We start from the raw sequence: 27,597 nt of genomic DNA on the forward strand, positions 1-27,597 counted from the left end.
ACTCTTTCCGGGGCGCTGGTATAAAATTTATACCACTTATTTAAATATTTTTCCTGCATTTTATGCGAATTGGTATAATTCTTTTACCACTTATACAGACAAATTTAAGCTTACATTTTCTAAAAAAAAATATAGCAAGTGTTTGAAAGAGATAAATATATATGTTTTTTATGCGCGAAATGAGTAGAATATTTTAGTATTAAAGTGCTACTCAGAATTTATCATATTTTGTAAATAAAAGCACGTGCAGCATCGGTTTCCTACAATTTTAATAAAATAAAGGGTTTATGAATTAATTACTCAGCCAGTGGAATAAAAATAATCAAAAGACTTAGTGTGGAAAGTGTTTAAAGTTCCTGGTACAAAAAGTATACCACCGCGCGGTATATACGTATGTAAATGACAATGGCTAAAAAACTTAAGCAGGTTGATATAGGTATGCAAAATGTTGGAAGCTTTCGATGATGAAATTAATTTAGCAGAGATTCCTTCGGATATCCATTCAATTGTTGATGAAGTTGAAGTAATCGATGAAGAAAACTTGCAGGAACTCTTTGATGCCATCGTTGAAGATGACAATGAGGATGTGGGAATTGTTGAGAGCGAAGAACTAGGGTTTAGGAGAGCCCATAATTCACGAGAAGTTTATGATAGCGATTTAAGAAACCGTGCTGATTTACGTAGATATGCATACTGCAGCACGACAATCCACCAAAGAAGGACTCAGTGGATGTGCTCAACTTGTAATGTGCCACTTTGCCTCAGCAAAACAAAAACTTGTTTCAATGAGTCTCATAAATAATCCTCGCACTCTATGCGCGATGGTAAAAAAATCGTACCACATCCTGGTACAAAATCCTGCAAGGATAAACATTTTTTTTACATTTTCTTCATTAAATGTCTCGAATAAATGAAATAAAAAAATCTTTGTGTTTAATTTTTAGCGAATTTTTTTAGCGCGCCGGAAAGAGTTAAGGTGCATCGCTCTCTACACAAAAACAAATCGGTATTATTTTTTCAACGGAATTATAAAAAATGTAATATTAAGATTAAAGTGAGTTTGGCGGATTTCAAAGTACCTGTCAAAATAGAGTATCATCATAGTTTTTAAAATATGTTTTCCAAAAACCACCACCATAGAAGACATTAAGCTTAAAATGTTCAAACATTGTATCAACAGAACCAATAACGGTAATTTTCGCTAAGGATTTTGATTTGATCACATTGTAGTTGTTTTTGTAGCTGGCCCCTCAACCGTGAAAGGGTTAAAATAAGAATAGCAACAAAGGCGGCAAAACGTAAAAACTAATTTCTTCCAACTCTTCAACAGCAAGTGTAAGTAACCGCATTAGACATCACAGACAAAAGTGAGCTACTTAAGTGGCATAATGACATTGCAAGTTCATCGCTTTAACTTGCATTATGATGGCATTTGATGCGCATGCGCCATACACTTTTTTACGCTTTAATGCTATTAACGCTATCGCAGGACGCGATCGCAGCGCAAGTGGCAAGTCCCAAAGCAAACTCTTTCAAACTCGCTATTCCATACTTAAGGATTATTTCTATATACAGGTATGTATGGGTAAATGCGTCTATTAAGCTAGTTTCCATATACGCTTTCTTCTTTTTTTTTTTTGGAGAAAAGGCAAAGATTTAAAATCGCTCTATGTGGGCTGCATACAATTGAATGTAATCTGTTTACGAAGTTCTATTTAAAATGTGCGTGGCCGCATTTTAATAGAGTGCTTATATTTATTCATAGACATACACATACATATACACATAGTATGTGTGTGGTGAGTGGTTTTTACTACACACCTTATTTGAGTTACGCTGACGTTTCTTATCATTGCCTGCACTGGTCACATCTCTATTTTGGCTACTTGATGCTGCATCGGGATCAACTTTTTGGCGATCTGTAAGAAAAGAAAAAGTGAGATTTAGAAAATAATTGTTAATTTACTGAGGTTAATTGAATTTCACATGGTAATTTAGCGCATTCTAATCTGTTTTAATTTCAGATAAGCATTTTGAGCAGATTAAATGAATTAGATAGAATGAGGTTGAAGTCTAGGTGAGCTTCTCTACACTTTCGTGAAGAGCGACAGCCACCATAACCAAACCTAAACTAGATAAAATGAAAAAATTTAGTCTAGCGTTAATAGTTTGTAAGCCGAAAATCCTTTTCAACTTAAATAAAATTTGGACGGCTTAAGTTTGTTTCAATATCTATCAACTAATACAGGGTTGAATAACACCGCGTTATACACATTCTGTCCTATGAACCTTTTCGGAAAGGGGATAAAAAATAAAAATACACGTGTATCGGCGATTTTCACGTACACGTCACAATCACAGGATTAGCTTAACGGATTTGAATGAAATTGGGCACACAGATAGTGTATCACATTTCTAGACTTTTCACCTAGGTGTTGCCACTGACAATGTTTCACAGGGTTGCCAAAAGAAAGGTATTTCACTCCGCATTACAATAGATATATAAAACGACGAATTTTTTTATTAATTTTATTATATATTATTAAAATTAAAAATTGTTGCATTAAAAATTTTAATGCTTTTAAAGAAACTTAGGCCTTTTATTTTTGCGTTTGTAAGCATTTGTGTCAGTATCGCGACAAATAGACCAACAGTATTCGCCAAGCATATGCGTAATGTCTTGTCCTTTAAAGCGTTTTTCAATAGCCGCAATGTCCTGATGAAACCTTTCCCCATGTTCATCGCTACAAGCTCCTAAATCACCAGGGAAACAATCTAAATGATTGTGAAGGAAATGGATTTTTAGCGACATTAATATGCCCATTTCGCCATATGCCGAAATCATTTCTGCAACAATATTTTTATAATTGTCAGCTCGTTTGTTGCCAAGAAACTGTTCAATAACGGCAATTGTGCCTTTCCATGCACGTTGTTCGATAGCACTCAATTTTGATGAAAATTCATAACTTGCAACTATTTTTTTTATCTGCGGACCACTGAAAACACCTTAAATTATACACATCATTAAAAAAATAAAGTTACTAAAAGCCTTCGTAAAAAAAATACCTGCATGAATCTTTGCGCCGGTCAGTTTCGGAAAAATATTGCGCAAACTTGCAATCGCCTCGCCCTCACGATCCAGTTTTTTAACAAAATTTGATACGACACCGAGCTTAATGTGTAGTGATGGCAAAATGATTTGAGATGGCTGCACTAATGGTAGATTTTCTATACTTTCTACGCCTACTTTGTAGCATGTTCGCGGCTTCAACTTAAATTCAGTGTAATGCTGATCTCTTTTGCGACCTTCCCATGTAAACAAAAAGCACTGGTGGGTTGGAAATCCACGCTTAACACCCATGACCGACCACTTTTAGATCTCAGCATATTTTCCAATTATGCTCTTGGTAGTTTATCAGCTGTAATTCAGCGCGATTGGATCACGGAAAAAGGGTTAAAAATTGATCTAAAGTTTTTCACACAGGCGGACTACGAGCTCTATATTTTATACATAAAAAAAAATTCTGACATGTACATGAAAATCGCCGATACACGTGTATTTTTATTTTTTCTCCCCTTTCCGAAAAAGTATATTTGGTTCATAGGACAGAAAAAAAGTTCGTTTTTGTAACGCAGTGTAAGTGATTTTTTGTTGGCTTTGGCAGGTAAATGTCAGAAATTTAGTTTACGATTAGACATTAAAATGGCTCGCTTTCGCTTGAATTGAATTCGGATAACTTGAAAACATTCGAAAATCGAATAATCATTCGGGATTTGACTGCATTACAGTTTTTTGTAAGGCAGCGTTAAAGATAAACATTACGCCAATCATACAGAGACGATTCAAGAGTTGAAACATGAAAAAAATTGCCGTTGGTGAGAGTGTAACTGCGAAAAAATTTTGAAAAAACACAACAAAATTGGCTTGACGTTATGAACTGCTGTAAAACGAGTTATGGAAGTCATTTGGATGAAATTGTATTCAAGTTTACTCTTTTTAATAAAAACAGAAATTATGGAAAAAATTGTATACCTCCTTTATTTATGTTCGAATTAAAGAGCCACCCTTTATGTGTACATGTATATACATGTGAATGTACATACGAAGAAAGGAGTAGTCAAAAAACAATCACTGTGTCCTGTGAAAGAGGTCTGTCACTCTTGATTTATTGCGCTTTTGCATGTATACATGGAAATCTTGAAGTTGGAGGTAAGACTTTATGGTATCTTTACGCCCGAGAGTACCTCGCAAAGAGGCTTTCCTTAGCCTAATTTTTGAGAAATCAGTGGACTAAGTTCAAGGTGCTCACAATATCATAAAATCTACCAATGCATTTGCTCCCCCTGAATCGATGAGATAACACACAATTTGTGGAATTGTTGACTGATAATCTTTCATAGATCAAACATCAAAATGTCATCGACATATTGGCATCTCCGTTTGCCTTACGAAAGCAATAACGGACGGATTTTGCTCGGTTGATGGTAGCGTAGCTCGAGTAATTAGTTAAGGACCCAACCATGGAGCTTCTGATATCGATACTCTTCAGAATTCGAAGAACCGTTTGTTTATATACGGCGCAATTTAGATATCCGAAAGGATGCATACTTTTTGCACTTCCCACAGTTTTTTGGCAATACTTTACAATTCCCCAGGGATCTCAATCTCTAGTACTTTCGCTTGGAATATGCAAACAAAGTTATATAGTCGGAACGAGAAAGAAAGGGTACGAGGGGTGCCTTTTATAAGTCGGGATTAGAGAACAAAAACAAATTTTAATCATTGAAAATCACTTTATTGTTTTTCAAAATATTCTCCATGAAGATCTATACACTTTTGCATGCGTTTGAACCAATTGTCGAAGCATTTTTGCCACTCTGAATGAGGTACCTCCAAAACATGCATTCTGAATGCCGCAACCGCTTCCTCAGGAGTCGAAAAACGTTGACCTCTCAGTTTGTTTTTTACGTACGGGAATAAAAAGAAGTCATTCGGTGCCAAGTCAGGACTATACGGCGGATGACCCATTAATTCGATGTTTTGGGTGCTCAAATATCCAGTTGTTTGAGCCGATGTGTGAGAGCTCGCATTGTCCTGGTGAAGAGTGATCCGTCTTTGGCGATTGGTTTTCCTAATTTCTTGGAAGACAACTGGCAAACCAATGGTTGTGTACCACTCAGAATTTACTGTTCTGCATTGTTCTAGTGGTACGGTTGCGACATGTCCAGTTTTTCGTTTGCTTGGAAGTGCTTCGTGCGCGAACAACTTTTGTTGGATTTGGCTCATCTTGAAACACCCATACAGTCGACTGCTGTTTACTTTCGGGCTCATACGCGTAAATCCATGATTCATCACCTGCCACGATGTCATAGACGTGTTTCGAAGCCCCGCGATCGTATTTTTTGAGCATTTCCTTCGACCAATCGACACGAGCCGTTTTTTGAGCGATTGACAAATTGTGTGGGATCCAACGCGAACAAATTTTTTTGACAGTCAAATGTTTATGCAATATTGAATGTATGCTGGTCCCACTAATGCCTAAGATTGTCTCAATCTCACGATAGGTCACATGACGATCTTGCAATATCAGTTCGCGCACAGCATCAATGGTTTTCGAAACAACAACTGATTTTGGACAACCTTCACGAAATTCGTCCTGGAGTGAACTACGAGCACGATTGAATTCACCATACCATCGATAAGCACTGGTCCTTGATGGAGCTTCATCGCCAAAAAATGAATTAAGTTAATCCACGTCGAAAGTTGTAAAAAATAATCACACGAAAATGTTCACGATTTAATTCCATTTTTGGACCGAGATGAATCTTTTAAGTTACTGTAAACAACACAAATAGCGCTGGTAATAAAGAACAGTCCTGCTCTTGGTCCCTTTTTGGAATCAGCATTCGCACACATTCTATTTTTAACCGGGCTTCTCCTCCGTGCTGTGCCATGCGTTCAGATTATGTTCTACGCGAGGGAAGTTGTCTTCTTCGTTCACCAATAAATAAAACAATGAATGAGGTTCAAATTAACTATCCGTACTTTCCAATACTTCTTGAAACGTTCAGATTTGGCAAAACGATATGGATTTAAAAAAATTCTATTTTTCGAAGATTAGCCGGATTGAAACCGTATTTTGAAAAGGTTCTTCCGATCAGCTAAAATATCAGCAAAAGTAGTGATAATCGTCATAGAAACATCATGGTAAACAAACTGAGACCTTTTCAATTTCTCCATTTTTTCATGTGTTTTTTAATTAAAACCTACCATAACAATGCTTTTGTGCAATATTTATTTCCGCTTGGTGGTTTTCAATAAAGAGCAAAATATGATATTTTCATTTGTATTTTCAAGTACTTACACTTCAATTCAATTTCCTCATCATCCAATAGCAATGAAACCACTTCCTTTGGTTTGAGTGTGTCGGGCTTGAAATTGCCACCACTTATGACCATCCGCTGGATCTGAAAAGTGTTTGAAAAAGTACAAATATGAAAATATGCAGAATCAAAAATACGAAGTTTTCTAAAAAAGATAAATATTTTGATAAATGTTTTCAAGCTCAAAGCAGTGTGCTTCAATAAAGTAGTCTTAAAAACGTTATGTATCAAATTTTTGATCTATTTTCACAAATGGAGGGACGTCGCATTACTCAAATATTATATGTCCCCATAAAAAACCTTTTCTACCTAAAATACGATTTCCATAAAAAGAAATGAGCAACTCCTATAAGAAAATTTAAATCCAAGCCCATGCCGCTTAATGGGGGGAAGGCGTAACAACGGTGTCGCCCTCAACAACATTTAAATTGAATAATTAGTTTCCGGTGCGGAATACTGAACAACAAAACAACAGCGAAAACAACAAAAGCAACTACAATAAGAAACCGCGGGCAACAACAAAGAGCAACAACATTTTATGAAAGAAAAACAGATCATTTTACAACTGATCGCCGGACGAGTACAAGTGATCGTCGCGTTGCATGCAACCAAAATCCAAACACATGTACCATCAACCAACAATCATACGAGTACACTGTGGCACAAAGCGGAAGAAGGGACTATTGGCGACACGCTGAAACGCACGTGCCACGCAAAGCAATGAATGTGGGCGCGCACATCCCGCATTTCCACACCACAAGTAGTAGGTATGAGTACAAAGCCAGCTTTTTAAGTGTTTTCAATTGTTTTTGTTCGTTGGAAATCTGAAACGTTTTGCGGTTACAAAAGTGAACTAAATGGATACGAATTCTCAATGGCAAGTTGTAATCACGGATCGCCAAGTGCTTAATACTCGTAATGCTTTAATGCCACATTAAAATTTGTGGCAAGGAAAAAAACAAAAAATAGAACAAAAACTTACCTCACTCTTCTCGCGCGCTCGCTGCAAAATTCGCTCCTCTATGGTACCTTTGCAGATCAGCCGATAAACGGTCACCTGTTTCGTTTGCCCAAGACGATGTGCACGATCCATGGCCTGTTGATCGACAGTCGGATTCCAATCGGAATCGTAGAAAATTACCTGGAATTAGGGACGAAGATTTATATTAGTTGAGTTCGATGTGAATTTGAGCATAGTAATAAAGTGTCTAAGTACATATTTAATTAAGCTATGAAGGTGGCAATGTCAGTTGGTAAAAAACGACATTCATTCATTCACCTATTTTTCAATATTAAGAAAGCCCTAATATCGAGCGGAAACTCCCAACTCTGTGTAAACTCCCACATGGTAATGGTAATGGTTGTACGGGTCAGGCTAAGGCCTTTAGGCACTGCGACCAGATTGATCTATTGGGCACCCCTAATTACTTAATTATAATTATTTAGCCTCTTCATGCCCGTCCTAACGTATGGCGCAGAAGCTTGGACGATGACAACATCCGAGGAAGCGACGCTTGGAGTGTTCGAGAGAAAGATTCTGCGTAAGATTTTTGGACCTTTGCACGTTGGCAACGGCGAATATCGTAGACGATGGAACGATGAGCTGTATGAGCTTTGCGACGACATAGACATAGCGCAGCGAATAAAGATCCAACGGCTTCGTTGGCTGGGTCATGTCGTCCGAATGGATACAAACGCTCCGGCTTTGAAAGTATTCGATGCGGTACCAGCTGGTGGTAGCAGAGGAAGAGGAAGGCCTCCTCTGCGTTGGAAAGATCAGATGGAGAAGGACTTGGCTTCACTTGGTGTGTCCAATTGGCGCCGGTTAGCACGAGAAAGAAACGACTGGCGCGCTTTGTTAATCTCGGCCAAAATCGCGTAAGCGGTTAGCGCGCCAATTAAGAAGAAGAAGAATTATTTAGTATACCGAGGAATCGAACCAGCTCCTTAGGAGGGAGGAATTGTAGGTATTCCTCTTCTAGTAGGTTCAAGCCCAGGATTCTGTGTCTCTCGTGGCCTAATGCCTCACAGTTGCTGATTAAGTGTTCCATAGACTCCTCTTCATCACAGCAAAATCTGCATAATCTTGCACTAGATAACCCTTTTTATCTATGGTTGGTTAGAGCAGATTTTGCTCTGTTGGCATTGAAGTTCAAAAACTTTTTGGAGTGATTAAGGCCGCTTGTGCCGTTCCAGTGTTCCCTGATTTTAGTTTGGCCCCATTTTTGGTTTTCTGTTTTATATTATTTTTGTTAAAGCCGAAAAATGGGGTTGGTCCTTCGTATCCCTCATGTCCTAGTACCCAAATCAGTGAGACCTGATTATGAGTGGCCAGTTTGTCGAGTGCATTGTTACACTCTATTAGAACTTTTGACTTGAATTTGAAGCTATTCAAGGCTTTGAGAACCGATTGGCTGTCCGAAAGTATTTTAATTTTTACTTTCTCGAACTCTCTTTTGGATATGATTTCCACTGTTTGCATTATGGCGAAGAGCTCCGCATGGAAAATTGTGGTATCTGTACTTAGATTTGTGTGGTCTAGGCCCCACTATTCCTGCTCCTACTCCTTGGCGCGTTTTGGAGCCATCTGTGTACTATTTTTGTGAGTCATCATTTATCCATGTTGGGTTAGTGTTCCACTCTCCCCTGGACGGGAAGATAACCTTATGTCTCTTTATAAAATTGTGTGTGGGTTCCGAGAGGTCATTCGTCTGCACGTTGAACCCTGCTCAAGATATTGAGGTGTCCAGTAAGATCTCCTGGTTTAAGTTTTTCTTTCATATGAAAAGTGAGTGCTTGCATAGTAGCTTCCTCTTGTATTGCTAAATGTAGCGGTAGTAAATTTAAAAGGGCTTCCATGCCAGCAGTTGGGGTAGCCCTGTCTAGTGAACCGCATCTCACATGTGATACCCAGTGTTGAAAGCTTCAATTTAGTACAATTATAAATCCACAATTTATCCACAGAGAATCTCTTCAGATTCACTAAAGACCGTACAGTACTTTTTGGTGAATGTAACACTGCCTTATGGAACAACTTAAACTTGATGGCGTATTTTCAGAGGCTGCTGAAGATTGCTGGACAGTATCGCTGAATGGGCTGAACGGGCAATTACATGGATATTTTTGCATAAGCGTTGGCTGAAAACAATATGAACGACTTCTGGATTCGTTCATATAACAACTAAAACATTGAAGGCAATGTTTCCACATCGATTTATTTCGAAAATGCCAACAAACCTTATACCCTTGCACAATTTAATGCGAATACCACAGTAAACTGCTTAAATTGTAACTGAAATGATTCAAAGAGTGACGTTGGACCTTCCCCTTCCACTAATAACCGGTCCCAGTTCGCTGGCAGCAGCAGTGCAGTCAACATCGCTCCGCGCGTGAAAGCAGTTTTAAAAGTGTGTTAGGATTTTGCAGTGACGAAAATGCAGCGATCGTTGGAGCAACGTTACTCGATCAAATTTTGCGTAAAGCTAAACAAAACGAGTACCGAAACCATTGGGCTACTCAAGGAGGCTTACGGGGGCCAATCTCTGTCCAGTGCCCCGGTAAAACGATGGCACAAGTCGTTCAAGGGGCATAAAGACCGGGAGGACGTCGAAGACGAACAGCGATCTGGAAGGCCTTCGACGACGCAAACAGACGAAGATGTGAACCGGGTTCGTGAATTTTTGAACATTGACCGTCGTGCTAGTTTACGTGAGATCAGTGAAGAGTTGAATTTAACTTATTACAATGTGCGGGAAATCGTCCTGACCTCGTCATCAATTGGACCCTTCATCGCGACAATGCGGCGGCGCACACCGCCTTCGTCTGCATCTCTGCATTGGCCAAGATGGGGGTTCCGGTGCTTCCTCACCCTCCCTACAGCCCAGGCATGTCCCCTCCGGACTTCTTCTTGTTCCCGCGCCTGAAAAGAAAGCTGAAGGGGAGGCGTTTCGACTCCATCGAGGCGATCCAAAAAACTGTGGCAGCCGAATTGAACGCGATTCCGGCGGATTAGTTCAAAAAATGTTTCCTGCAGTGGAAGGACCGCTACCAGCGGTGTATTGACGTTCAAGGGTCCTAATTTGAAGAATATTAGTTGTATAAGCCAAAAGGTTTAATAAAACTGCTTAAAAAAATAAGGTTCATTACTTTTCAATCGAACCCTGTAAAAGGTTTAAGTCCAAATTGTTTGGGAATAAAGAAAAAAATCTAAAAAATTTCGCACCTATTTCTTTAGAAACAGAAAATTGTGTATTAAAAAAAATCGCCCTGTATATAAAAACAATTGTTATTCAATGGCTAACGCTTGTAATTGTAAAAGTAATAAATCGAAAGTTGGTGTTTTTGGTCGCTACGTGGTATATTGTAACGCCTTTTATGACGCTTTGAAGGTATTTGAGGTTTCGAATCGAACCAGTATTTCAACTGGCAGCAACATTGCATTTTCTGGCACACAAGATTACTTCAACTTAAACTCTTAATTACTTCAACTACTTGACTCAAATTTGTGACGACTTTCATGTCGAATCTTTCAATATGTATGCCCAGATATCAGTAGTGAATAATTCCTAGACGGACTTTACTTGTAGCATTTAAATGATGTCATGATGTCACATATAATTGTTAACAGTCGTATTTTGAGAGATCTCCGTTATAGTAATTCACTTGGCACATGCTTATTCTTCGAATATCGTGGACGAACAATTGGGGGGTTGAAAGGTCTATTTGTGTGCTTAATAGGAGCATAACATTGCAAACCAAAATAGTTTGTAAAAATAAAAAATGCTTTGCTGACATTACTACATTGATGACAGACATTACTACAATGAGGATAAATAATACATGAACATTTAGATGGCAAAGTTTTATCTATCTTTTAACCAGCAAAAAGTGCTGTTAGACTACCTTTTGAACAAGAGCACGACATACTAAACCGCTAAATACAATATACAATGAAATGGACGACTACATGAAAAGGCGAGTGGAAGATAGGTGGACATGCAAAACAGCAAAAGTCATGTGTAGAACTAACGACAAAACACTGACTAAATTCGTACTTACGCTCTCGCGAAAGGACTGCAGAACTATCATAACTTCTGCTCAAATATGAACGAGACGTTATCAATAAAACGGTCCGCGGATGACATATGGCAAAAATAAATTTTTTGTTTTTTGGTAGGACTGTTATAAGCTTACATGGCAAATTTCAGCGTGATATGTCACATAGTTTGTTTTCTGTGCTACTGTAAACAAGTCAAGCTCGAGTGTGTTCTTCGAATTCTCTTTTATGACTTCAATTGTCTCAAAATGTTTTCCACGGAGCGGCAACTTGAGCTTGGGAAACAGGAAAAAGTCACATGGAGCCATATCAGGCGAATACGGTTCTTGCGGAACGATATTAACATTATTTTTGTTCAAATAATCGCGAACAAGACGTGATGTGTGAGCTGGTGCATTATCGTGATGCAAGAACCATGACTTGTTGTCCCACAATTCCTTCCTTTTAAGACGAATGTTCTCGCGCAAACGCTTTAAAACGTCTAAATAATATTCAGCATTAATCGATTTTGCGATTTGTGCGATTTTCAAGCAAAATTTCCTTTACTTTTCCGATGTTTTCGTCGTTTACTAATGTTGCTGGACGACGTTCATGAGGCAAGTTTTCAACCGATGTACGGCCCTCTTTGAACGATTTGTACCACTGGAAAACACGTGCACGCGATAGAGCAGAGTCTACATAGGTTGTCTGCAACATTTTTAAGGCGTCTGAAGCCGAAATTTTGTTGGAATAACAAAATTTCAAAAAAATTCTTTGTTCAACTTGAATGTCCATCGTTAAATTCAAAGAACACACTCGAGATTGACTTGTTTACAGTAGCACAGAAAACAAACTATGTGACATATCACGCTGAAATTTGCCATGTAAACTTATAACAGTCCTACCAAAAAACAAAAAATTTATTTTTGCCATATGTCATCCGCGGACCGTTTTATTGATAACGTCTCGTCCATATTTGAGCAGAAGGTAGGTATGCCAACAGGTCATAATCTATTGGCTGCACATGCCTACAAGATAGGGATTGCTAACACGGGCAAATGCAGGAAATGCAAAGAGGATGTTAAGGAAACTTCAGAACACCTTCTGTGCGTTTGTCCGGCATTATGAAAAACGCGTTTAAAATGCCTGGTAGCCCTATCGTTTGAGGGTCGGGAGAACGTCTCAGAAGCGAATCTCCCAGCGCTGCTTAGATTCGCCAAAAGCGCTGACATTCTACATGATGTCTACTTTAGGTATTCATAGAGGTCGGTCTCCATCTGGTATCGCTAGGGACCAAAAGGTCTATGCGTGGCTTGTTGCCAACCAAGCTAACCTAATCTAACCTTTATCTACTTTTACTTATATTGAAAACATTTAAAACTGACCAAAATAAAAAGATAAGAAAATCGATCCAACCGATTTCTCCGACACCAAAACTCGATGCTAATTCGAAAATGAAACCGAGTAAGTTAGATTGCTTAAACCAAAGCCCATTTTTCCCCGACTTCAATTCTGAGTATGTTTCAAATACTAGATATTATTTAATTAAAACCGTAGAGTGTTAAATTTGGGAAATCATATCGATTTTTATATTGTATAACCGTATACCTGCACACCATTGCTTCATTGACCGCAAAGCTAGACGACGGAGACAGATGTACAGACCCCATTTCAATAAAAATTATTTGAAGATGCAACTAGTGTGCTTTGTTGAACTCAACCAAAATCGATCAAGCGGATATGGTGCCAGTTTCGAGATGTTTGCACTGACGTCTCTGTTGACTATTCAAAAAACTCTCTCGACTTGCTTATAGATTATGTGGGTTGTTAAACTGAAGTTCGGCAGGGTGTCGTACGCGAGGAGAAATGTAGAGTACTACTTCGACTTTACTTTCGTTAGACGGGTCAAAATCTGTATGGGCTGGGTATATTTTGACAACGAAAGTACCGGGAATTGATAAATAAATACAACAATCAACAAAGCAAACGAATATTCCAAATTGTCTTTTGGAGTGAAAACGAATCGCTCGAAGTGAAAAAGGACGCCTCAACGCATAATAAAGGCAGATGCTAGTTTAGTTGTCCATTTTAAAAGCTATTCAAGAGGAATAGACAAAAATCAACCTTAGTGTCCTTCAGTCACTGCGACTAGTAGCAGTTATAATAAATAACGGGGGCATACAAGCTATTAAATAATATTTTATATTTTTTTCTTAAGGTTTAATTTAATATTAGTTGTGTTCCATATATCTATTTCCTTTTAAGCCCTTGAAAATTATTAAATTTTTTCAATAAAAGGCTGAAATAAATCCTTTAACATGTTTTATTCTTACGTGTGTTTTCTTGCCTTATGCTGAAAGGTAAAAATATTTAACTTTTGATTTTTTATTCAGTGTCCCTTATAGCTTGGTATATTTGTCACTGTTCGACTAAAGCTAAAACTATGGAATTCCTCTCTTAGCAAAACCTTCTTCGAATGCATTCTTATTTGCAGACTATAAATTGGGACTGAAATTTCCACAGAAACTAATTTATAGAGACAAATATGAGGCAGTTACAGCATAATTGATGCCATTACAAGTACTTCGTACAATGGAGTAAATAATAGAAAGAAGAATTATAAATAAAATAAATAACATATAATATTTGCAAGCAAATGGAATGTTATTCCTGCTAAATACTTTGTCAATTAGCTGAAGCAACTAATGCCAACAAATATTGTACAATTTACAGCCTGCACATGCAAAGGCATAGGCAAATAAAAGTTAAACATTAAACAAAAAAATTAAAAGGAATTGCCAGAATATCAATGACTGTGCAAGTACATTAAAATCCTAGTTCAATATAGTCACAATTGGCAGTTCCGTTGGCAGCCAAACGCCAGTTTACGGGTAGTTAGGGAATAACTCAGCGACTGGACGAGCTGATAGTATATTTGGTTTCCAGCTGACTCTGGCATGAGACGTAGTGCAAAGCTCTTGTGATTTATGCATGAACACTGGCAGAATAATTTATCAATGTCAAAGGCAAAAACGCTGCCAAGGCAGAATGCAATCAATGCAGCCAAAGTGAAGGCAACCAGAAGCCAGCTACGCCTGCGTTAGAGGGCGGCCAGCCGGCGAGACAATGGATAGAGTAAATATTAGTTGGTGGTGTAGTTAAACATATGTTTAAAGTGTATACAAAAAAAAGAAGGAGTGCGAGCAGGAGGATTTAAGTGACAAAGTGTGGTGGATTTGAGGAAATGAATGAAAACTGAAGGAGCGGAAATAGGGAAGAAGTGAATAGTATTTATTTGACGGAGTTGAGCGGCGGCCACTTCAAACGAACCAGGAAGTGGAAGAAAATGATAGTGAACACACACACACACAAATGTACTTATGCAAGTATTTGTGTGCTGCTCCAGACGGTAGTGATTTTTATTAGTCATTAAAAAAAAACTATTTCAGTTTAAGAAAATGTTGGAAAAATTGTGTTTGGAGTAAAACCTAAGGCGCAAAGGATTAGGTAAATAACAATGAAATACTGCTAATTGCAATGCATAAGGATGGATTAAGTGGATATGCCGATCGTTTGCTCGAAGAACGTAATTATTCAAAAAATCAAAAATTCAAAAAAAAGGAAAAATTAAAAAAAATAAACGATTTAAAATTATTTAAATTTTCTAGACCTGTCTACATCAAATGAAGAACTGGTGGTCATTTTTGTATACTTATCGAATTTGTTTTCTTCTAGCAAATGAAGGATAAGTACTTTTAATGCTGAGCAACCCAAAAATTAAATACAAGTCTACAGGGTGGGCCATATAGCGTTTGCTTTTTGAACCACCTATTATTTTGAGAATGGTAACACAAAGGACATGTCAAATGTGTTCATAATTTAACAGTTGGCATTTACGAAATGGGACGCTATACGCTTGAACAAAATTGGGAAATACTGAAAACTTATTTCCAAAGTGGTGAGTCTGCTTCTTCTTCCGCGGTTACAGTAAATGGCGGGCGTTATCGTGACATGCTCAACGAGTTTTTGTTTCCAAAAATTGAAGAGGATAACATGGACGACATTTGGTTTCAACAGGACGGTGCAACTTCTCACACTGCCAAAGATACACTCGTCCTTTTGGCTACCGTTTTTGACCGCCTCGATTTAAGCTCGTTGGACTACTTTTTGTGGGGAGGCGTTAAGGACAAATGCTATGCGAAGCGTCGAAGTTGCCATTCATGAAATTGGAGCCCAAACAATCGAAAATGTGCTTAAAAATTGGGTTGATCGAATGGCCTACTGTAAAGCCAGGCATGGCAGTCATTTGAACGACATTATTTTTTATTCATAAATGACAATGTTCAATCTTCAAAATAAAAAAAAAAGTTTGAAAAATATTGATTAGTTTTTTTTTATAGCCGATTCAAAAAGCAAATTTTACATGGCCCACCCTATATATATAATACACAGAGGTAATCCCAATATGGGCACAGCTACTTTAGCAAAGTGTTAACTATTTATTTATTTAGTAATATTTTTAAATTATTTTATAAAAATATAGGTTATACTACAAAAACAAAAAACTATATAACTTAAAGTTTCGAACTTTGCATAAAAATTCAACAATTTTTTGTTTTTTTAATTTACTACAGGGTGAACGATATGAAGTGTTACCAACTTCACACTGCTTGTATCTGTAAAACAGCTCATGACATCAACATCAAAATTGTTTTAATGACAGTTCAATATATTGTTTATAAGCCATCAAAAGCATTTGCGTCTCAGTTTTGCTGAATTTTTTTCTGTGATGGAATTCAATTGGCGCGGGTCGATTTTAGCGCCCTGTGGCAGCCATTTTGTTTTGGTGACATCTGTCAAATCTTTTGTTTATTATTCAGTTGCTTATGCCAAATCAGCATGGCAAGTTACACGATTAAACAGCATTTTTCGGTAGACATGGTGGCCCTTCCAATTTCTTATGGCCCATATTGAACCATATGGACCTAGACGACATGTGGTTCCAGCAGGACGGCGCTACGTGCCACACAGCAAACGCCATTTTATTCCATTTCAACATCTACCCGCCCTTATTGAAAACCCCTTTATTTGGCTGAAAATCACAACTAGCTATTGTTCTTGAGCTCAGTCACCTCAAAGTGAATGAAATGTTTGTATATCGCACTATAAAACGTTACAATGATACTGGTACCATTGCAAAACGCTATGGAGATGGACCAAAAAAAACCGCAACTCGATTTGAACGAAATCCACGCCGAAGTGGAAGAAAAATGGCCAAAGAACTTAAAATATCGCAAGACAGCATTCGACGCATATTGAAAAATGAGGTCAAGGTCAAGGCTTACAAGTTCCAAAAAGCACACGATCTTTCACCCCAGCAAAAAAACGTTCGGTGCGAAAGAGCAACGGAGTTGTTGCGCTTGCACGAACGTGGCGAATTTCCTAACATTGTGTTTTTTGATGAAAAAAATTTCCCAATTGAGCAGTTCATAAACACGCAAAACGATCGTGTTTACTTGACCGAACGCTCATACGAGAATTTGAGTCTACGTATGGCCACTCGAAGCAATTTCCCATCGCAAGTAATGATTTGGGCCGCAGTGCCCGCTGATGAACGCCCTCCAATCGTGTTTATCGAGCCTGGTGTCAAAGTGAATGCTACTTATTATCGGGAAAACGTTTTAGAAGATGCTTTAGAGCCGTGGACAAGCAAACATTTCGGTCGTAGACCATGGACGTTCCAACAGGACTGGGCACCGTCTCACAAAGCTCGTGTGAACCAAGAATGGTTAAAAAATCATGTTCCACACTTCATTTCGTCCACATAATGGCTTTCGAATTCCGCAGACGCAAATCCGATGGACTGGTCCATCCGGTCCATTTTGGAGAGGAAGGTGATGACTAAAATATATGCCAGAATGGATGCGCTGAAAAAAGAGATTATAAGAGAATGGGCCAAAATACCTCAAGATCACATTCGTGCAGCATGCAACTCATTTTTTGACCGGTTGAAGGCTATAGTCAAGGCAAAAGGTGGTCATATCGAGCTAAAGTAAATATATGTTAAAATTGTAATCATTTTTGAAAAATGTTGCCTTTGAAATCAATAAAAACTAATTTCGCACAAAAAAGTTATGGTGTTTTGAATAGGTAACACTTCCTTTATATTGTATATATATCGATGGTTTTCGAGAAAAGCGACACAACTCAAAATTAACTCAAATTCGGAGTTTTACCGTTAAAAGCAAAAATCAACTACAGAGTTTATATATTTTTATCTGGAAAAGCGTCATAAGCGAATCTTAAAGCAATTCTGGCGTTAGTGTCGTTTTGTCAGGTGATCGAATTGGCGCGTCACTTATCTAGAAAACCAACCCAACGCAGTATTTTGTATTTTTGAATTAAGTCACTTTTCTCGAAAACCATCGATATATAGCATTTGTTCTAAGGTGAAAACGGGCAGCACCTCAGCAAATTAAAAAATGTCAAAACTCCATGCGAATTTAGAGACTCCAAACTTACATTTTGTTATATTTTTTTTTTCAAAAATTCTGGACATTTTGAAACTTTGCATTATATGATGTTTGTGGTAGTATAAAGTATATTTTTATAAAAAATTAAATAAAGAAATAAAAAAACAAAAATAAATAACTTGTCAAAACTTGTCAACATTTGGTGTACACCTTCTTTTATCGCAGTTCATGCCTTCTCAGAACTAAGCGAAGTTTTCTTTGGCGGCGTAGGACTCGTAGTATTTTGAATTCGATTACTTTCTAACGAAGTAAAAAATGAGGATATGATTTCAAAAAAGCAATTCCAGCAGCACTAGTTACCTCTTGCTGTCGGTCATATTAAAATCTGGAGTGCATCGAATTACATACATGTTTTGCATATAACAAAGGCATTTTTTATAACATTAAATTTCTTCATACCTATTAGTATAAATGCATTAATTTCCATATTAACAGCATTTTCCCGCAACACCAGAGAGAAAACCGGAAGCGGATACAGTCTTAGTCTCAGTTTCATTCTCCTTCTCAATACCCAATTAAAGGCATTAGAAAATCTCAGCATTCAATACTCGTAATGATGCCACACGTTGTTCAAGAGGCTCATGTGACGTTTTGTGATTAGTGGCTGCTGGTGTTCTTCTACTACTCTATATCCCATGAATACTCTATTCATTAAACGCAAGACTTTAGTAAATTCGCTTAATCCTTCGATGCATGCAAGTGTTGCGGCTCTTTACATTAGCAGTGCTTCCACTTCATACATACTTGTAAAATGCATGTGGCAGCGAAATGGCTTACAATCACGTACGTACACGGCGTTGAATTCTTCAAAGGGTTCATGCGATAATTTAATATTTTAATATTCTATAAACGTTCAATTAGATATTAGGGTCGCTATTTTTGGTGGTTGCGCTTCCTGTTGTTCTTTGGATTGCATTCAAAATTATGTTTCTCTTTTTTTATCTATTACTCGCATTGTTAGTTGCAAGACGCCCAAGTCGGTAGCACCTATTTATTTTTTGCGTTGTAAATCGTGATTTGATTGCACGAACACGTGTTCTTCAAAATGTTTGGGATTTCCCATAATCGGGAGCATTGGAAGCAGGCGATTAAGACGATTTTATTACTATCCCTCTCATCACGTTTCCGGTCTTGAATAGTCTTGATTATTCAAGGATGTTTGTAAAAGTATACTCGTATTATCTGAAGTATGTATGGAATTATTCAAGGGCTGTGAAGTTATTCGTCTAAACATGCAGTACTTCATGCCAAAAGTTTAAGATTTTAAGGTAAACGAAATGCAATTCAAATTTCGAGTCGTAACAACATCTCAAATTTCAAGTTATATCTTAAGTATCTGGCAATTCAAATTATTGGAGCATTTTTAGCATTTATAATTCTGCGATTGATTTTACCTATTGGTGAAAAACTTAACCCAATGTCTTCAGATGCAATAGAAACTCTCTCTCAGAGCTTTGTGCGACCTGCCGTTATTTTAATGAAACTCAGCGCCCTTCCTATAATATCCGGTTGCAGTGAAAGTTCGAACGGCGGTCGCCGTAGCCAAATGGGTTGGTGCGTGACTAATATTCGGAAGTGTGAAGGTTCGAATCTCCGTGCATGAAACATCAAATGATAGAAAAAGTTGTTTTTTCAAAAACGGTCATACCTCGACAGGTAATGGCAAACCTTCGAGTATATTTCTGCCATGAAAAAGTTCCTCATAAAAAACTATCTTCCGTTCGGAATCGGCGGAAAACTGTATATCTCTCCATTTGTGGAACAAAAGCAAGACGGACACTACAATTAGGAGGAGCTAGGCCAAGCAATTAAAAAGAATTCGCCGTAGCCGAATGGGTTGGTGCGTGACTACCATTCCGAGTTCACAGAGAGAACGAACGTGGGTTCGAATCTCGGTGAAACACCAAAATTAAGCAAAATATTTTTCTAATAGCAGTCGCCCATCGGCAGGCAATGGCAAACCTCCGAGTGTATTTCTGCCATGAAAGAGCTCCTCATAAAAATATCTGCCGTTCGGACTCGGCTTGAAACTGTAGGTCCCTCCACTTGTGGAACAACATCAACACGCACACCACAAACAGGAGGAGGAGCTCGGCCAAACACCCAAAAAGGGTGTATGCGCCAACTATATATATACGAGGGGTGCCTTTTATTTGGCAGGATTTGGCAACCCTGGTGTTGCAATCTGGCAACTGACAGCTGTATCGCAAGGTTTGACATTTTCTGGCTTTTAAGTACTCAGAACGTTTTGAAATACCAGCGCTATTTGTGTTGTTTACAGTAACTTAAAAGATTCATCTCGGTCCAAAAATGGAATAAAAACGTGAACATTTTCGTGCGATTATTTTTTACAACTTTCGACGTGGATTAACTCAGCAACACTGCATGGATGAACTTAATTCATTTTTTGGCGATGAAGCTCCATCAAGGACCAGTGTTTATCGATGGTATGGTGAATTCAATCGTGGTCGTAGTTCACTCCAAGACGAATTTCGTCAAGGTCGTCCAAATTCAGTTGTTGTTCCGAAAACCATTGATGCTGTGCGCGAACTGATATTGCGAGATCGTCATGTGAAGATTGAGACAATCTTAGGCATTAGTGGGACCAGCATACATTCAATATTGTATAAACATTTGACTGTCAAAAAAATTTGTTCGCGTTGGATCCCACACAATTTGCCAATCGCTCAAAAAAAGGCTCGTGTCGATTGGTCGAAGGAAATGCTCAAAAAATACGATCGCGGGGCTTTGAAACACGTCTATGACATCGTGACAGGTGATGGATGGATCATGGATTTACGCGTATGAGCCCGAAAGTAAACAGCAGTCGACTGTATGGGTGTTTCAAGATGAGCCAAATCCAACAAAAGTTGTTCGCGCACGAAGCACTTCCAAGCAAATGGTCGCCTGTTTTTTCGGAAAAACTGGACATGTCGCAACCGTACCACTAGAACAACGCAGAATAGTAAATTCTGAGTGGTACACAACCATTGGTTTGCCAGTTGTCTTCCAAGAAATTAGGAAAACCAATCACCAAAGACGGATCACTCTTCACCAGGACAATGCGAGCTCTCACACATCGGCTCAAACAACTGCATTTTTGAGCACCCAAAACATCGAATTAATGGGTCATCCGCCGTATAGTCCTGACTTGGCACCGAATGACTCCTTTTTATTTTCGTACGTAAAAAACAAACTGAGAGGTCAACGTTTTTCGTCACCTGAAGAAGCGGTTGCGGCATTCAGAATGCATGTTTTGGAGGTACCTCATTCAGAGTGGCAAAAGTGCTTCGACAATTGGTTCAAACGCATGCAAAAGTGTATAGATCTTCATGGAGAATATTTTGAAAAACAATAAAGGGATTTTCGATGATTAAAATTTGTTTTTGTTCTCTAATCCCGAAATATAAAAGGCACCCCTCGTATAAAGCTTCTGCTCAAATATGAACGAGACGTTATCAATAAAACGGTCCGCGGATGGCATATGGCATTTTCCTGTTTCCCAAGCTCAAGTTGCCGCTCCGTGGAAAACATTTTGAGACAATTGAAGTCATAAAAGAGAATTCGAAGAACACACTCGAGCTTGACTTGTTTACAGTAGCACAGAAAACAAACTATGTGACATATCACGCTGAAATTTGCCATGTAAGCTTATAACAGTCCTACCAAAAAACAAAAAATTTATTTTTGCCATATGTCATCCGCGGACCGTTTTATTGATAACGTCTCGTTCATATTTGAGCAGAAGGTATATAAGTTCGAAAGAAGTGTTTAGCTATCTAGAGCATTGTTTCCTCTACACCCGAATAGACACAATTCCATTTATTGTAAGCTGGAATTGCGAAATCTGCTTTTTCACAACGCCTTTGTGAGTAAATTAGTTCATATTTCTCTTGAGTTCGACCAGTCGGTTGCTACGGCCGACTTACTAAACGTATGCATGCATTGTATTTCCATATATGACCCTGTATAAAAAAACTTTGCTTCACTGTAATTGGGTACATCTCCATAAATTTAGAAAAATGTCAGTAGAAAAAGTAGATTGAAAGATTTTTTTTATTTAATAAATGTAAAATATGCAAATGTTGCTGTAATTTTCAAAATGATTTTAATGATGCGAAAGTGCTTTGCAACAGTATTGGCAAGAAAAGCGTGTTCAGAAACGAAATCCCAAAGAACAAAAATTGTATTACAGCCATAAGTGAAATATCCACTGAAATAGGAAATTTTCAGTGAATCTATAAACTTACAATAAAATAGACATAAATAATAGCAACCTTAAGAATTAGGCATCCATTGTTTATGAATAGCATCAAATAGTTCAACGATGCACCGATAGCAATAAAATATTATTATTAATCGATATTAAATTCGAGTCGTTTTTGCAGCAGCTGCCTCGAGGATGAGATGAAATCATCTCAGCACCCTTTCACTTCTTTGTTATGCAAGTAATCGCTCGGTTTCCAGCGAATTAACATTTTTTTCTCAGGAACTGTAGAGTTGGATTAATTCAATACCGAAGCACGTAAAAGCTGAAGGAGGCTCGACATAACATTAATAAAAAATTAGTTTAGAATAACTAATGTTACCACTAATTTACAACGTGATTGCATATACATATAAACATGTTGATAGCGATAAAAGTTCAATTGAATTCACCTCGTTAGAAGCTATAAAAAGTAGGCTGAAACACAGCACGGCTACGATTAGCCAAGTACTTCAGAATGGTTAACAAGTTACATAACTACTTCGCCAGGTGATAAGGTATAGCGTAGGCCATAAATACCTGCCCGTTAGTTACTTAAGGTTTAGTACAAGTCTTCGCAAAAGACATTTTAGTTTTGATTAAATTAGTTATTAAACGACTGTGTCGTAGAAAAGACCAAATAATGAGGTGGGCACTAGGATTTGTGCTTTTGGCTGTAATCGCACTATTAAACGCTGTCAGTACGGAGAACGAGCTGCAGTCGAAGGATGCAACTATTTTTGAGCGCACTTTTAAAACTCTACACGGAGAGCCGCCACCACCAGAACCTGTATCGCGCAATCGCGCCAATATACAGTATTTATGGATCGAGCAGAAATTGGATCATTTCAACGATACGGAAACGCGTAGCTGGCAAATGGTGAGAAGGATTCCATCAATTTTTCTTGTTATTATTATTTTTTTTTAAATATATATTATTATTATTTTTTTCATAAATATATATTTTTAATTATTTTTTTTTTTTAAATATATTTTTTTAATTATTATTATTTTATTTTTTCAATTTTTATTAAAATATTTTGTTCTCTTATATTATCATTTTCTTTTTTATTTTTTTATTACTTATTAATTTTTATTTTATTATTATTTGCCTTATTTCTTATTTTTATTGCCATTTTTTCTATACATTAATTTTTATTACATTTTCAATTCTTTCTTTAGTTTTATTTTTTATTATTTATTTTCATTGTTTTTTAACAAATTCTTTGGTGCACATACAATATCGGGCAAAACATTGACCTTTTATTCTATTTTTTTTTTTATAAACAATGGAAGTTTATTCATACATCAAAAAAAAGGTTTATTTTAATTCCGGCGTTCATATCTTACAATTGTTGACGTATGCCGATGATATTGACATCATCAGCCTAACAACGCCTCCGCCAAATTGGATAAAGAGGCAAAGCTAATGGGTCTGGTGGTGAACGAGGACAAAACGAAGTAATTCTTGTCATCAAACAAACAGTCGGCGCACTCGCGTATCGGCACACACGTCACTGTTAACAGTTATAATTTCGAGGTTGTAGAAGACTTCTTATATTTAGGAACCAGCTTTAACACCGATAATAATGTCAGCCTTGAAATCCAATGTAGAAGCTCTCTTGCCAACAAGTGCTACTTTGGACTAAGTAAGCAAATGAGTAGTAAAGTCCTCTCTCGACGAACAAAACTAACACTCTACAAGGCTCTCATCATGCCCGTCCTAACGTGTGGCGCAGAAGCGTGGGCGGTGACAACATCCGATGAAGCGACGCTTGGAGTGTTCGAGAGAAAGATTCTGCGTAAGATTTTTGGACCTTTGCACGTTGGCAACGGCGAATATCGCAGACGATGGAACGATGAACTGTATGAGTTTTACACGCTTCCAGTACCCTTTGGAAAAATTGGTCAGCATTTGCTACATTAATGCGATCAATTCTCTTTTTACAATTTCCCATAAGTTTTTTATAGTGTTAAGGTCTGGGGATTGTGAGGACTACTCCATTACGTCCACTTTAATCTTATGAAGCCACGATTTAAGAACAGGGCAATGACCTGAAGCATACGGCGGTCATTGCCCTGTAGAAAGACCCACTTTAGTGGCATTCCCCACTCGGCCTGTGGCAGCATTAGAAATTCCATAATGTCTGTGTAAACATACTGATCCATTGTACCATTAGTACGATAAAGCAGCCCCATACCGAAAGAAAAAAATCATTCCCAGACCATAACACAGCCACTATGTTTTACTGTCTTAACACAGTATGAATGTTGAAGACGTTTGCTTTGTGGGCGTCGGACCAGTTTATGTGATCGTTAGCGGACTCCAACCGCTTCTACCGATTACGTTTACTAATCAGCGGTTTCTTTGCGGGTCGGTAACTGCGCAAATCAGCCTCGGACAGGCGACGAGTGACAGTTCTTGAACATACATATTGGCAACCAAAACTCTTTTACCAATTTTGGAGCACTTTTAAACGGAAATTTCTCGACCTCTCTTACAATTCCAGCAGCAGTTTTTTGGTCAGTTTTTTTCAACCGGCATCCACGATGTGCCACTGCAACAGTTTAGTTTTTTATAAAGTTCGCAATAATTCGTGAAATACATACGTTATAAAATTATCTTTTTCAGAAGTTCAGTTATTATAGTCATCAGTAATGTTAATAAAAATTTGTTTGGATCTATAGTTTATTTAACCAAAATTTTTCAAATAAAGCGTGTTGCCACAACAAATTCCTACCCACAAATGATGCTCAACAAATGTCTCGATCAAAATAAACTCAATAAGTTAGAAAACGAAACGAGGGATTGAATATTTTTACCGATATAGAGTAAAGCAAACAAAGTGCAATTCTTTTGTCGTGCTGGATTGGCGTATATTTTAAGCTTTTTTCGAATATAGCCGGAAAAAGAAGGAAATAAAAACCATTTTCAAAAACATTCAAAAAAAACCGTGCAGCCTGTGCTTCAGCATACTGTACAGTGTACATACTATTATTTTATTATTTTTCACTTTTATTTAATTTTTTAGTTTTTTCTATTACAATTTGTTTTATACAAGCATTTATTTTATTAACAATTAATTTATTATCATTTATTTTCTTTTTTGTCGTTTTTGTAATTTTTTTCTTTTTTATTTTACTTAATTTATTTTGTTTTTCTTTTGAACTTTTTAAAAAAATTCGGATATGAATTTTGTGTGAGTTATTGTTTTTAATTAATCATAAATTAATTTTTTTTTTATTATATCAGCGTTTTTTTTTATTAATTATTTTTTTAACTCTTTTGTATTTTGTACTTTTTTTATTTATTTATTATATTTTTTTATTACTACTTTTTATTATTTTTTTAGCTTTTGTGAAATTGTTTCTTTACTTTTATTTTTAATTTAAAAGAAAAAATAGTTCTAATTTTTTTCTTAACCATTCATATTTTCAGCGCTATATGACCAATGATGAATTCTACCAAGAAGGTGCACCTTTCTTCATATTTGTTGGCGGCGAATGGGAAATCTCTACACGCTTTATAGACGGTGGTCATTTCTATGATTTGGCCAAAGAGCATAATGGCTATCTTTTCTACACCGAACATCGTTACTACGGACAAAGTAGGCCAACAAGGTGAGTAATAACAAAATGAAGAAATTTTTCGTATTGACCTTTAAGATTTTATAACCGGAAATTTGTCATTTATATAAAAAAAGCAACATAGACAATGAAAATATCAAATACTTGCATGTGCGTCAAGCTTTAGCTGATTTGGCGCATTTCATTGAGGAAATGCGTGCTACCGTACCAGGTGCCTCCTATTCTAAAGTTATACTTGCTGGTGGCTCTTACTCGGCCACAATGGTGACATGGTTCAAGAAATTATATCCAGAGTTGGCCATTGGCGTTTGGGCTTCCAGTGCGCCACTCCTTGCCAAGCTCGATTTCGTAGGTGAGTGTTTGAGGTGAAAATTCAGGGGGCAGTAATCTTCGCCAATATTAAAATCAACAATCAAAACACGTGAAAAATTAATACGAAACTTTTAAAATATTTTTCATATCATTCATGACTAATTTTCCATTCAAACCCTTTTTTCCGCCTCTACAGAGTACAAGGAAATCACCGGCCAGTCCATTCGATTGCTTGGCGGCGAACAATGTTATACTCGTATTGAAAAGGGCATCGCCGAAATGGAAGCCTTGTTCGCAAATAAGCGTGGAGCTGAAGTGAAAGCTTTGCTAAAGCTTTGCAATGCTTTCGATGAATACAACGACTTGGATTTGTGGACATTGTTTAACGAGATTGGCGAAGTCTTTGCGGGTGTTGTGCAGACACACAAGTGAGTATAGCAACAATAATTTTTCTATTTCTTCAACCATTTCTTCCGTCACACCAGTTCGGGCCAAATTGAGAGCGTTTGCAGCAAAATAATGGAGGGCGAGGATGACATTAGTGGTGTGGCCGGTTATTTATTAACTCAATTCAACAGCACAAGCTGCAATCTACTTACCTATAAAGCAATTATAGCCACAATGATGGACTCTAGTTTCACGGATAACATTAGTAAGCGAGACAACAAAAAAACATTATTTTTTACTTTAAAAATATTTTAAATGTGTATTTTCAGTGCGTGCGTGGATCTATCAGACCTGCAATGAGTACGGCTGGTATCAGACTTCCGGTTCCACAGCACAGCCCTTTGGCACTAAGTTCCCTCTGACGCTCTTTACACAAATGTGCAAAGACATCTATGGCGATCAGTTTACCAATGAGTTTATAAGCAATCAGGTAGCTGCCACTAATGAGCTTTTCGGTGGACTGGAACCGAATGTGGAGAATGTTTACTTTACTCACGGTCAACTGGATCCGTGGCGCGCTATGGGCTCACAGGATGGAGCGCAAGTAACTATTTTACCGCGTAAGTGCTGGACAAACCTTTTTTTTCATAATAGTAAGCATGTATTCCATTTTTTACAGTCTACGCCCATTGCAAGGATTTTGATTCAATCAGCGATAAAGACTCAGATGAATTGAAGGCTTCGAAGACAAATCTCGCCGATTTGGTGCGTCAATGGCTCGGCAGTAGTAATGCCACGAATAGCGCAATCAATAAAGCGGAGAGTTTTTAATATGAATCGGGGATTATCAGTTAAGGTGCTTTTATTGAGCTATTACTGTGCAGATAATTTATGGTTTGCCGATAAAGCTGAGCGTACGTGCAGAAAATAAAACAAAAAAAAAATTCTTGCGCGTGTTTTTGCTTTTTCTTTATTAAGTAGTTTATAAAAAATGTACAAATGTGGTCATTAATAAGAAGCGATATCGTAGTAATTTTAATCTAGTGATTACAAGTACATATGCATGTACACATGCTCCCTGATATCAATCGAAAAACGACGGAATTGGTACT

General features: G+C 37.5%; 2 protein-coding genes across 3 annotated transcripts in view; one reads left to right on the forward strand and one right to left on the reverse strand.

The window, feature by feature from the left end:
- The window catches only part of LOC129236385 (chromatin-remodeling ATPase INO80), a 132,013-nt gene that overhangs the window by 79,966 nt on the left and 24,450 nt on the right, over positions 1-27,597 (reverse strand). For both annotated transcript variants that reach the window (XM_054870743.1, XM_054870744.1), the window contains exons 11-13: positions 7,367-7,525; positions 6,366-6,468; positions 1,822-1,919 (exon numbers count right to left, since the gene is read on the reverse strand). In XM_054870743.1, coding sequence (XP_054726718.1) covers positions 1,822-1,919; positions 6,366-6,468; positions 7,367-7,525 — 360 coding nt within the window. The remainder of the gene's footprint in view (positions 1-1,821; positions 1,920-6,365; positions 6,469-7,366; positions 7,526-27,597) is intronic.
- LOC129236386 (putative serine protease K12H4.7) lies at positions 22,831-27,403 on the forward strand. The gene is made up of 7 exons (XM_054870745.1): positions 22,831-23,078; positions 25,638-25,819; positions 25,903-26,138; positions 26,295-26,526; positions 26,584-26,750; positions 26,815-27,105; positions 27,165-27,403. The coding sequence occupies exons 1-7, from the start codon at positions 22,842-22,844 to the stop codon at positions 27,314-27,316; spliced, it is 1,497 nt and encodes a 498-aa protein (XP_054726720.1). The 5' UTR covers positions 22,831-22,841; the 3' UTR covers positions 27,317-27,403.

Source organism: Anastrepha obliqua, chromosome 1 (genome assembly GCF_027943255.1).
Source record: "Anastrepha obliqua isolate idAnaObli1 chromosome 1, idAnaObli1_1.0, whole genome shotgun sequence".
NCBI lineage: Eukaryota > Metazoa > Arthropoda > Insecta > Diptera > Tephritidae > Anastrepha > Anastrepha obliqua.

What these genes read in the sequence shown, in the direction of transcription:
- LOC129236386 (XM_054870745.1), top strand. Translation starts at nt 22,842, where the DNA reads ATGAGGTGGGCACTAGGATTTGTGCTTTTGGCTGTAATCGCACTATTA. An exon ending in GGTGTTGTGCAGACACACAA is followed by an intron (nt 26,527 to 26,583) that starts GTGAGTATAGCA and finishes CCGTCACACCAG; the next exon opens with TTCGGGCCAAATTGAGAGCG. An exon ending in TAGTTTCACGGATAACATTA is followed by an intron (nt 26,751 to 26,814) that starts GTAAGCGAGACA and finishes GTGTATTTTCAG; the next exon opens with TGCGTGCGTGGATCTATCAG.